Source organism: Cygnus atratus, chromosome 3 (assembly GCF_013377495.2).
Source record: "Cygnus atratus isolate AKBS03 ecotype Queensland, Australia chromosome 3, CAtr_DNAZoo_HiC_assembly, whole genome shotgun sequence".
Classification (NCBI taxonomy): Eukaryota; Metazoa; Chordata; class Aves; order Anseriformes; family Anatidae; genus Cygnus; species Cygnus atratus.
Window position 1 is genome coordinate 80788743 of NC_066364.1, and position 13319 is coordinate 80802061.

Here is a 13319-nt window from a genome sequence, read left to right on the forward strand (position 1 = left end):
TTTTTCATTCCTAATTAGCTGAAGGTGTTTCCAGTCTTACATGAATGAAAAATTATATAAATAGTATTATTTCTGGGACAGAGAAAAAAATGTCACGGAATGTAATTTATAGCATTTGGCTCATTCTTGGAGAAAGAACTATATATTGTTTGACACTATGATAAGAGTGACCTGGACAGTATAGGTCAATGGGCAGAGGCCAGTAGGATGAGGTTCAACATGGCTAAGTGCCAGGTATGGCACCTTGGCCACAACAACCCCATGCAGTGCTACAGGCCTTGAAAGCTGTGAAGAGGAAAAGGATCTGGGGGTGCTAATCGATGCTCACCTGAACTTGAGCTGGCAGTGTGCCCAAGTGGCCAAGAAGGCCAGTGGCATCCTGGCTTGCATCAGGAATAACGTAGCCAGCAGGACCAGGCAGGTGATTGTCCTCCTGTACTCAGCTCTGGTGAGGCTGCACCTCAAGTACTGTGTTCATCTTTGGGCGCCTCACTACAAGAAAGACATCGAGGCCCTGGAGCATGTCCAGAGAAGGGCTACAAAGCTGGTGAAGGGCCTAGAACACAAGTCCTACCAAGAGCGCCTTAGGGCACTGGGGTTGTTTAGTGTGGAGAAGAGGAGGCTCCGGGGAAACCTTATTGCTCTCTACAACTACCTGAAAGGAAGTTGTGGGGAGCTGGGGGTCAGCCTCTTCTCGCAGATAACAAGTGATAGGACTAGAGGGAATGGCCTCTAGTTGTGCCAGGGGAGGTTTTTAGGTTGGAAATGAGGAGACATTTCTTCTCAGAAAGAGTAGTCAGGCATTGGAATGGGTTGCTGAGGGAGGTGGTGGCGTCACCATTCCTGGGACCTTTCCTTTTTAAGGTTGGACGTGGTGCTTAGGGACATGGTTTAGTGGATGACGTTGGTAGTAGGGTGGTGGTTGGGCCAGATGATCTTGGAGGTATTTTCCAACCTTTATGATTCTATGATAAGTACACATTTGGAATTAGAATTAATGTCCCTATTTTACAAGAAGTTGTATTTGTATATTTTTGAGTGATGTGTGTTCTCAATAACAAACATTACCTGTTGATGGTAACACGAAAGAGTGCAGTTATGTACTTCCAAAATATTTGTACTAGTTTTCAAAATGCTTTTGCTTCCAAGTCCTACCACTATATTGAAACTTCCAGCTGTAATAATGTAATTGTAATAGAATCATTTATAAATATACACTATAATTAGTGATTGATCAATATAGCAATGCTAATAATTCTTAATATGATTACTATTGACTATAGCCTTTTTTAAAGCTTTTTTTTTTTTTTTTAAATTTATATACTCACTCTTCTGGTTTCCTTCTGTTCACCCACTGGAAAATACTGTCTTTATAGACATGGGATTTGGAAGTTCAAGTATCAGTCTAAAATACCTTCCCATTAAAAAAAAAAAATCTTTCAAATTATTCTGCAATCTTGATACATTTTTCTGTCCTATCCTTATGCTGTCTACAAATAACACTTGGCCACATAGTCAAATGATGTATATTCTCAAAGAAAACAAGTTTTTGTGATTTCCATTTTTGTTGCCATATGCATTCTAAATATTTATCCAAAGTCCTAAAATGGAAGTTTCTTTGCTTTTAATAGGTGATCTTTAATTATTTTATACACTTATATTGTTGTCCCATTGTCATTTTATTAGCTTCTTCTACCTTTTTTTTTTTTTTTTTTCCAATTGTGATTTTTTTCCATGGTGAATGGTTGTTTGTCCTCTTTGCAGTTCAGTGTACAAAGTTAACTGTATGTATTGATATAATTGAAAAAGTGGTGTTTTAATAGAGGGCTTTTTAGCATACTGTTTTAAAGTGAAGAATCAAGAAAATAATTTGAAGCTTCATACTTTTGGATATTATCTGTCCACAAAAGAAATGAACTTAAGGGCTTAATTCAACAAAGCACATTGGCATATGTTCTAGTTCATTATAAGTTTATTGCTTTATTTTGTCAAGGGAGGTGAAAGACCAACATACATTTTGTGTCAGCAGTAAGCAGGTGATAAATCCCCAAAAATGTCAGCCTAAAAGATTCTTGAAAATGCAGATAGCTGTAAATATCTTTGTTGTGTTTTTTCTTTTTTTTTTTTTTTTTTCCTAGGGTATTTTAAAAACTACTAATTTATTTGAGGAATGATTTTCATTACTGTTCCATTAATTATTTCTCTGTATTTTTAATTACCTTGTTTTGTGATGAATAAGAACCAAATTAATCTAATCCTAACCTTTTTATGTAATGCAGCATTCATGCCCAGCAAAGTTAGACGAGAATGTAAATTCTGGATTATTTCTAAAATGTTACCAAGCTCATGCTGCCATATTTATAACTCAAAACTTAAGTTTTATCATTTAGTTGTTTTAAATAACATAACTATCTGCCAAGCATGAGTCATATGTGCTTCAGATAGATTGGTGGCTATAAATTTTCTCTCCCTTTCTCTCTTTCTTAAAATTAAATATGGAGATTTTCTGCAGAGGGTGTGGGGTGTTAGTTGGCAGCCTGTGATAATCTGTGCTTCCATCTGGCCTTTCTACAGGAGAAAAGGTGATGCAGGATGATGAGTTCACCTGTGACCTCTTCCGCTTTCTTCAACTGCTTTGTGAAGGACATAACTCAGGTTTGTGGGCAGGCTTCTAGCTAAGTCAAGGTGGCGGTAATGTAAGGATAACTATAAAGATAAAAGCTCTTCATTGCTGTAAATTTGGCAGTATTCATAAAATTTTATGAAAGGTAGCGTACCTGCTAGACTACTACTAGACATGAAAGGAAAATATTTCTTTGTAATTAAAATCTCAGGTTGTTTAATCTGTTCCAACTTTGTAGAAAAGGCATGGGTTTCCAAAATGATGAGTTTTCAGTCTTGACCTGACTAGGAAAGGTAAACTATATAGGAAAATGTACATGGTTTATGACTTCTAGTCAATTATTGAGAGGAAAAAAAAGAAAAATGATCGTTTGTATTAGCTGTTGGACATATTTATGACCTTGTAAACAGGAATTGTATAATTAGGAAACTTGATTTCACTGTCATTTAGAAAAATGTATATTATTAAACATAATAATAATATATATTATTAAACATAATCAAATTTTGGGCTTACGGTTTGCTGATGGACTGATGTGATCTCTGCAATAAAATGCTGAAAGACAGCATGCTTAAGACAGTTTTTTGAAAAAAACAAAAGGTAAAAAACCAAAAAAATCCATTTCTTTAAGCTATCCTTTCATTGGAATTAATTTGAAGGAATCATTTTGTAAGTCTTTAGTACTTAAATGTAAACTGAACTTTTATTTTAATTTTTAGATTTTCAAAATTACCTGAGAACTCAGACTGGTAACAACACAACTGTTAATATTATCATTTCCACTGTGGATTACTTATTGAGAGTTCAGGTAGGCTAACTTCTGTACTAATAAAGTAAATGATGATATTGACTTTCATTTATGCAACATTTACCATTATACTTTTAGTTTATTTTAATCATCAGTTAGACTCTTGTATGTGGAAACTCTGAGTTTCTTAATTTCTCTGGTATATCCTTCAGGAATAAGTGGTTTCCTATCATAAAAGTTCTGTTTACAGCAAGGTTGAACTTGATCTTTATCATAAAATGATCAGCTTTATCAGACAAGCACATGTATTTGTGATTACATTAATTTTCTTAATTGTAATCCATTTTGTTGAAAAAAGAGACTGTAATTCTCTACTGGTTAGAGTTCTTAAAGTGTTGTTACACTGCCTTATGGGAGTAAAGGTGGCAAAAATATTAAAGGCTAATATCAACCATTGTATACAAAAATTCAATAAAGTCTGTTAACCAACCAGCACAGGCAGAAAGTAGATAGATGCTAAGGAAGTGCTTAGCATCAGTGCATAAAACTCTAGCCAGTAGTTGACTGAGACTACCCTGTGACTGAAAGGTGTTTTCTATTGTTCAGCTTGAGATTCAGCCAGCTGTTTTTTCATCCATATTCTGATTCAGTTTGAGCATTGGTCAGCTAGATATACAGCCGTGTGATGGCATGCAGTGAAGCATAAGAATAGTCTAATCTTTATTTATCTAGTTAAATTTTCCCTTTAGTCGTTGTTGTGGTTTAGCCCGGCTGGCAGCCAAACACCACACAGCCATTCGCTCACCCTCCCCCCTCCCTCTCCGGGATGGGGGAGAGAAACGGGAAAGTGAAGCCTGTGAGTTGAGATAAGGACAGTTTATTAAGGCAGGAAAAATAATAACAATAATAATAATAATAGTATTAATAGTAATAATGTGTACGAAATAAGTGATGCACAATGCAATTGCTCACCACCCGTTGACTGATGCCCAGCCTATCCCCGAGCAGCCGGCCCCCCACCCCGGCTAGCCACCCCTATATATTGTTCAGCATGATGTCAGATGGTATGGAATATCTCTTTGGCCAGTTTGGGTCAGCTGTCCTGGGTCTGTCCCCTCCCAGCTCCTGCTGCACCCCCAGCCTGCTTGCTAGCAGGACAAAGCGAGAAGCTGAAAAGTCCTTGGCTTGGTGTAAGCACTGCTCTACAACAATTAAAACATCAGCATGTTATCAGCGCTCTTCTCATCCTAATCCAAAACATAGCACCCTGCCAGCTACTAGGAGGAAAATTAACTCTGTCCTACCTGAAACCAGGACAGTCGTATATGTATGGTGTCTGAGAATTCCAATCTATTAAAATCAGTATTCTTTAAGTTGCTGTTGTTACCAATGTTGCTATTTATCCTAACACGTTCTGTAGAATTTGTAGGGACAATACAATGATTTCTATTCCATTGCTTACTTTGTTGAAACTTTAATAAGGTTTCCTTTGAGGAAGACAGAAAGAGGAATCATGCACATAAAGCGACATTTGTTCCTGCAATTGACTGGGTGTCAAGCGAACAGTATAAAGAGGGATACTTTAATGAGCAGCATGCAGCATTGCCACGCTATTGAGTCCTGTTCAGAATGCAGGATATGGCAGATACCAACAGATCTAGCTCTCTCTCTGTCTCTCTTTTTTTTTTTTTTTTTTTTTTTTGAAATCTTGATTTTAAGGTGTATGGAGTTAATTTTTTTTTTTCAGTTTACTATTATTCTTATTGATTCCCATGAGATGAAAATACAATTCTTGAAGTAATACTTGACAACCTGTTTGGGGTTTAAAACATTTTTGTGATCGTTTAAGAACCTTTATAAAATAAATACTTTCCAGAACTATATTCCTAGGTAATATTTTTCTGATCTTGATGAAGAACTGGTTAGAGAAAATTTGATTACATAATCTCTTCGTGTTTCTCATAACTTTTTAGGAGTCCATTAGTGATTTCTATTGGTATTATTCTGGGAAGGACGTTATTGATGAGCAAGGACAACGAAATTTTTCCAAAGCCATCCAGGTTGCAAAACAGGTTTTCAATACTCTCACAGAGTATATCCAGGTAAATTAGTTTATTTGTAATTTTATGGATTTGAAAGAAAATGAATAATACTTTTGGAATAAAGACAATGTACAAGTAGATAAAATATACATAGGGATATAATATAGATACGTTTATACTTCAGAATTATTTTAGTGCATTTATTTATGTAGAAACAGAAGTTTTGTGTATCTGGCACTACTCCCCCATCCTTTGGTTGTATGAATAGTAGGTTGAGTTTGTTTTAATCTGATCAAGTCACATGATACATTTGATAACTGTAAAGATGTACTTGGGGTGTACTGTGATAAATGAGAAGACATGCTGGCAGGATTCAAAGAAGACTAATGAGAGACTAATGAAGAAACCAAATGTTCTGTGTTCTAAGGCAGCTTTGGGTTGCTTGCAGAAAATTAAAAAATGGAGTAGTTCACTGAATGACTAATCTGAAAATGTATTGAAAAAAGTAACTTGTTCATATTATACGCTTCATAATGTAAGTCCTTCAAGAAAGCTTCAGTTTGTTATTTCCTAACTGCTTGGCTTTTCCCGTCTTAAAATTGTTGGCATTGCCTTTGTGGTCTTCTACAAACCGAAAGGCTTTTTCTTTTTTTTGAAAGCAAATTTCTTCAGGTTTGGTTGTATTCTTTTCATGTATTTTTTAATGTGCGACTAAGGATTGGTAAAGGTGAGTGTTGAACGTAATTTAGTGTTTTTGTCATTATTATTCTGCTTTTGCAAAATAAGACCAGAAGACTTTTAATACCAAACTGATAACTAATTTGCACAATGAATTTGAAAATTGCAGTATTCCTCATGAAATAGTAATTAACCTTAATTCTATTTACAGATGGGATCGATTCTGTCAAAATAACAATATGGCAGTTCTTTCATGCTATTTTAAGAACTGGGCATAACTTAATTCTTAATTAATTCCTCATGTAAATCCATCAACAATATTATAATTTACTTCCACATATAATAATCAGGTTAGAGAGCATCCCATTAGACTAAATGTCTATTATATTGTTCTCCTTCAATTGGAAATGTGTATTATGAAAATAGTATTTTATTTCATGAAGATGAAGTGTGATAGCATTGGACTGTGTAAATATGAGCAGAGGCAGCTTATAGTCATGAGCATACATGTGCTTGTTGTAAACATGTTTGGCAAGTCACAAATAGCATTGTTAGCTAGTAACGATTTTATTTACTGTTCTCTAAAGTTTCAAAATATTTTGTAATCCTGCTTTTTGGAAGTTGGAATTTTTTAGAATAATATTATTTAGCACTGCTTTCTACAACAGGTGGAATATACTGGGAAAAAAAGAAATCAGGAATCTTAGTCTCTTATCGCTTATACCAATTTTGCATCAAGCCTTTATTAAGTAATTCCTGAGTTACAGTATTAAGTAGGGAAGAATCAGTTTGAAGATTTTGTACCTCTCTAACATTTGCAGTTTAATGTTTCAAACAGCTATACTTTTTATGGTTCTGAATTGGGATTCAGCTAAAACAGAAAGAATGGCTATTAGAAATATGCATTGCTTATGGTCAGTGGTGTTGTAAGATAAAAAAAATTCTGTATATGCTTAGCTTTTCATGGCAGTTTTTAAAGGACAGACCCCCTACTATGCTTCTCTATCTTTTTTTTTCTGTTTTTTTGTTGCGTTTCTTTCAAATAAAACCTACTTTTCTTCTCTTGTTGCCTTATCAATAGGGGCCATGTACTGGGAATCAGCAAAGTCTGGCACACAGCAGGCTATGGGATGCTGTAGTTGGTTTTCTTCATGTGTTTGCCCACATGCAGATGAAGCTGTCCCAGGTATCTTTTTGTTTTTGTTTTTCTTTTTATAGTCGCTAACTTATAATAATGATAAAGTGTCTTGTTAGTGTGTTTGAATAACTAATTACCACAGTTAATAGTGGAGGTATGAGGAAAAATAAGAGACAGAGCTGACAGAATAAAACAAAGCTGAGGGTATAAATTACAGAGTCACAGTGCACATGAGCAGCAGGCTTATAACAGGGTTCAATGAAGCTGAAAATGAAGCATATAACCTGAAATCAGAAAAAAGCAATCCATTTCGTATGTTTCATATCAAAGTTCTGCCTCCATGTTTTCTGCAATTTTGCACAAGCTTTTTATGTAGGATCTATCTTCCCTGTTCAGGTGCCTAGTTCAATGCAGACATCTAAGCCTTTTCTACTCTCAATAGACAAAAACAGTAATCTATCCTTAGAATATGGTGTAGAGGACTAGCACAGACAGCTCTTCAGAGCTAAAATTAGATGGGAAGAATCCTAACGTTAAGCAGTGTGTTTTTCAACTTGTTAACTTTTTAAAAGAATGCAGTTAGCCTTGTATTACACATCTTAATCGAAAGTCAAAAGTAATCCTGAGTTTTTAAAAATAATTTAACATTCTCAGAGAAGTGTCATAATCTTGAAAACATTTTAGTTGTTGTTAAGTAATAAAACTCTGAAGGCTACGAAGTTTTTAGATCGTTATTTACTTATAATGTATATGAAGTATCCACATAAGTATTTTTGAATGTGTTGCGTAAATGGAGGTAGCCTTGCTCAAATGGTTTTCCTACCAACCCTTGGGACTTTACCAGTGGAAGTAGGTCAGTTACTTAGATCTATGGACTTTTCTGCTGCAATTCTGGTTCTTATTTGTTACAGATAAACAGGTGTCACTTTCTAGTAGATAGCATCATAGTGAAAGTTGATTTTCAAAGTGATGCAATGAATTTTTCCTAAGGTGTCTTTCTAAGCCCGTGTACTATTGTCATTTTGGAACATCTTTGTTATTTTCAGAATAGAAAAAAACAGTCAATGATTGGGTAGGCCACAGTGGTGACTGTTGTGCTTTCTTCCTAAATCACCAAAGCAAGATGGAAACTAGTATACAAGTAGTTACAGACAGGAAGTCAAATACATAAGATTAATTGTTGATTAAGAAATCTGATGTGATCGTTGGCAAGATTTGTTTTCACAATAATGACAAGATTCTAGTCTCAGCTGTGTGCAGTGTGTTTCATACAATCTTTTAACTATTACATCTGGAAAATAATGATACCCTGCCACTTTGGAGAGAGCCAAGAAGCTTTGCTCAACAAAGTTCATTGTAGTGAGTGGAGTTACAATGTTCTGCGTAATGACAGAAACACAGTCTGCTCCAAATGTATGACAAATAGAGATGGTGTCTTTCTCTTGAGTGGAGCTCAAGCTCTTGGGGCCTTCCAGAGCTCACTTGGGCTGTTTTGTTCATTTATTCTTATTGCAAGAATGTACTAATTGCACTGTGTTCAAATACCATTTTTCAAAGGTGTTGAGTGTGGCTAAATGGATTTATGTTGTCATATGTTGTCATGTGGCATCTTTCTATACCTGGGGTATGCCTAAGCTAAGTATTTGGTCTTTGTTTTAAACCAGAAGTTTCCAGAGCAAAAGTTCCTCCCCCCAAAAAAAATAATAAAAAAAAATCAGTCACTTTGAATCATGTTACACTTTGTCTTCTATGTGCTGCTGCCGTTATTGTTTTTACAAGGCTTTATAGCTGTGAACTTGATTATACTAACAGCAACACTATTTTAGCTGACATGAAACTTTACAGAGGCATCATCTGTGAGCCAGACATACCTTATTATTGCTTTATTGCTGTTTTACCAGTTTTGACCCTAATAGCCTCTAAAATTCTAAGTCTCACTTTTATAGGGTGAAATCTGTATGCACATATATGAATGTCAAAGAAATAAATAGATATATATATTGTATTCATTATTTAGGATTCCAGTCAAATTGAATTACTGAAAGAATTAATGGATCTTCAGAAGGATATGGTTGTCATGTTGCTGTCTATGCTGGAAGGTAGGTAAAGTGTAATTTGAAATTCTCTTTCACAATTGCTTTAGCAACATTTTCACCTTTGTGTTTAATGTTCCATTTTCCTTTAGGTTTTTGATTTTTATGTATCAGTTGTGAGATGAGATGTGAGATCTTAAATTGCATGGAAGATTTATACAGTCCAGTTGATATCATTTATGTGACTTCTGAATGTCAGAATTGTATAAAATCCAGCTGACAGAAGTTTTACTTTGTTTCTGTGAATATGACCTATCTTTTGGCTTAAGTGAGAAGGTTTTTTTTTTTTTAACTCTTTATGTTGAAATCTTAAATTCCAAGAACTGAGACATTTATCTATCATTTTATTAATAGCTTTACTATATTGCATTTATTTTTATAATGATCTTAGCCATGAAGAATAGGCTTTGATTTACCTCAGTTCAAGGTTCCTTATAACTATTAACGGAAATTATGGTTCCCCAGAGAATGTGATCATTGTCAAGAAATACTGCTATTTATGTATCTTCTTTCTGGTATCGTATTGGCAGACTAACAATAGACTACCAGTAGTAGACTACCCAGAAATACACAAGCATAGATGATCCAAAGATTTTCCTTTATGCTTCCTACATGTACTGCGTCACATTTATTATCTTGAGAGAACTGGGAGAGCAGCAAATGCAGCCTGGATTACAATGTAGCATGGATTGCTGATGCTTTGCTCACCTGAGGTAACTGAGAAGCAAAGTAATTCTTAGTATATGAAGGCAGTGCTCTGTCAGGGACCTACTGAACTACTCATCCTAACCAATGTGACGCTGCTCTGTTTGTGTTGCACTACAGTAAAATTTATAGTATCACTCTTGAAAAGCTGCCTCGTTTAGTACTTTAATAAACGTAACAGATGTGCGTCTCTGTGGCTTGTTAGTTATTTCTTCAATGGCAAATATTTCAGTCACTTACATTTTTTTCCAAGTCTTAGGGTAGTGCTATTAGTAAAAGATTCCTGATTTTACAGCTGTTTTCCTCATAAAACTGTGTGATCCAATGGTTTATCAATCTTACTGTTTGATTATTTCACTAGTCATTATTAAACACGTTGCCAAAATATTTGCTGCCATCAATATTTCTAATTTCATGTCATCACATCTAGGTAATGTTGTGAATGGAACTATTGGCAAGCAGATGGTTGATATGCTTGTGGAATCGTCCAACAATGTGGAGATGATTCTGAAGTTTTTTGATATGTTCTTAAAACTGAAGGATTTGACTTCCTCTGATGCATTCAAAGAGTATGACCCAGATGGTAAAGGCATAATTTCAAAAAGGGATTTCCACAAAGCAATGGAAAGCCATAAACATTACACTCAGTCTGAAACTGAGTTTCTGCTATCTTGTGCTGAAACTGATGAGAATGAGACTCTGGACTATGAGGAGTTTGTGAAACGGTTCCATGAACCTGCCAAAGACATTGGTTTCAATGTTGCTGTTCTCTTGACCAACCTCTCAGAACACATGCCCCATGATACCCGCTTGCAAACTTTTCTTGAACTGTCAGAGAGTGTGCTGAATTATTTTCAGCCTTTCCTTGGACGCATAGAAATCATGGGCAGTGCAAAGCGCATTGAACGAGTATATTTTGAAATAAGTGAGTCAAGTCGGACTCAGTGGGAGAAACCTCAGGTAAAAGAGTCAAAGAGGCAATTTATATTTGATGTTGTAAATGAAGGTGGGGAGAAAGAAAAGATGGAGCTTTTTGTCAATTTCTGTGAGGATACCATCTTTGAAATGCAACTGGCTGCACAGATTTCTGAGTCAGATCTGAATGAAAGGTCAGCTAATAAAGAGGAAAATGAGAAAGATAAGCCTGAGGAGCAGGATCCTGGAATGGGTTTCTTCTCTCTTGTATCTATGAAGTTAGCATTAGTAGCTCTCAAGTATAATTTGATGACTCTTATGAAAATGCTTAGCATGAAAAGCCTGAAGAAACAGATGAAAAAAGTGAAGAAAATGACCATGAAGGACATGGTTATGGCTTTGTTTTCTTCCTACTGGAGCATTTTGATGGGCTTACTGCATTTTGCTTGTAGTGTCTTCCGGGGCTTCTTTCACATCATATGCAGTTTGCTGCTTGGAGGAAGCCTAGTAGAAGGAGCAAAGAAAATCAAGGTGGCTGAACTATTAGCCAATATGCCAGATCCCACGCAGGATGAGGTGCGTGGGGAAGGAGAAGAGGGGGAGAGGAAGCCCACAGAAACTGCATTGCCTACAGAAGACTTGACAGATTTGAGAACTTTATCAGATGAGAGTGATCTACTCTCGGATATATTTGGTTTGGATTTGAAACGGGAAGGTGGACAGTATAAATTGATCCCTCATAATCCAAATGCTGGTTTGAGCGATTTGCTGAGCACTCCTTCCTTAGCTCCAATGCCTGAAGAGCAGGAAAAAATCCAGGTAACTGTATCTTTTATTTCTATGCCTATGCTCTATGTTTATCTTTTTCATATGCTAACTATAGTCTTGAAACAAAACTTGCATCTACATTTGCGTGTTTTTTTTTTTGTGATGTTTTTAGGGAATCTCATATAATCACTAAACCATATCCTCTCTGACATCATAAACTTCAATTCCCACAGCCTCCTCTAAGTAGGTGGTAGTTTGGTTTCCTTCTAATTTAGTGCTAAAATGTCTCTTCAAAAATAAATATTGAAGCATCATCTTCTCTCAGAGCTTCAACAGTTAAAAAAAAAAAAAAAAGTGTAATATTCTGCAGGCTGTGTATCCTTTTAACTAATTCTGTTCTGCATAATAATATTTAGACACTTTTTTTTCCCTTAATCTGACTATCTGTAGGAACAAATGAAAGAAGATGAAAAGGAAGAGAAGGAGGAAACAAAATCTGAACCTGAAAAAGCAGAGTATGTATAACTCTAACCAGTGATCTTGCAAATTAGTTTGTTTCATTAAAAAAACAGCTTTATTATCCTTCTTTTCCTTTAATTTTGTTTAAATTCACATTCCACTATTAAGATATGTGTACATATATATATATATATATATATATATTTTTTTTTTTAATCCATCCTCCTCATCAGTAGGCATTTGCAAGGAAATGCCATGAAATCACTAAGGGATTTTATGAATTCCCCTCTTCCAGCTGCATCCTTTGTAATGTCAATTTAGTGTCTTTTAGAATTTACAGAACTCATAATGTAACTTGCTGCCTTTCCCCACAGGCATTAAAAGGTCACTGAACAACAGTTTCAGAAGGTAGTCCTAGGAGTTTATGTGTTTATCCAAGAGGCAGTTTATTTACAAAGGCATAGCTGCAATGGTTCCAGAATTCATTGAAAATTTTGATGGAATTGAGTGAACTTTTTAAAATATCTTGAATCTGCAAAATCATCGTTTTCTGAGAATCAAGTCTTTTGTTGGTCTGTTTTCACTGGGCTTAATTTCATCTGTTTAAGGTTTTCTTGGCAAGTACGAAAATGAGAAGAAAATGTCTTGGAAAAATTTTAAGAGCACTTGTGTTACGGAGACTAATTATCTATCAGTGGTAGAGACTGACTCTTTTGTCCTTCCCATTTGATATGACCTGTTTTGAGTTATTTAGATTTTGCATAACCTTATTATTCTATTACAGTTTTAAGGAATTACTGAGTCCTCTCACATCTTTATGGGGATCATTAGCATTGATAAATAATCATTTTAGTCTTTTTAAGACATGGTAAAATCAAATGTTAATGAGATTAGCTCAGAATAAAAAAGCAAAACATAGGACTTGGCTTTAACCAGTGAAAAACTCTCTATCCCTATTTTTTATGGTGGCTGATATGTCACTGACTGTTAAAATTTCAAGTGGATTCCTTAGTCTCAAGTTATCTCCGTATTGCTCTCCTGCAATGACAAACACTTGCCAGTAACAAAAACTGTTCTTCCTAATCAGTACAGCAAACTTCTAATGCAACCAGTACAACTTTGTGAAGGAGAGTCTAGCTGACTTTTGAAG

The 13319-nt window shown here is 35.3% G+C and overlaps 1 protein-coding gene across 1 annotated transcript in view; it reads left to right on the top strand.

Annotated features, from left to right (window-relative positions):
* Nucleotides 1–13319, top strand: part of RYR2 (ryanodine receptor 2) — a 314450-nt gene that overhangs the window by 281126 nt on the left and 20005 nt on the right. The window contains exons 86-92 of the mRNA XM_050709825.1: nucleotides 2575–2655; nucleotides 3343–3431; nucleotides 5345–5473; nucleotides 7173–7277; nucleotides 9247–9328; nucleotides 10458–11761; nucleotides 12161–12225. Of these exons, the coding sequence (XP_050565782.1) occupies nucleotides 2575–2655; nucleotides 3343–3431; nucleotides 5345–5473; nucleotides 7173–7277; nucleotides 9247–9328; nucleotides 10458–11761; nucleotides 12161–12225 (1855 nt within the window). The remainder of the gene's footprint in view (nucleotides 1–2574; nucleotides 2656–3342; nucleotides 3432–5344; nucleotides 5474–7172; nucleotides 7278–9246; nucleotides 9329–10457; nucleotides 11762–12160; nucleotides 12226–13319) is intronic.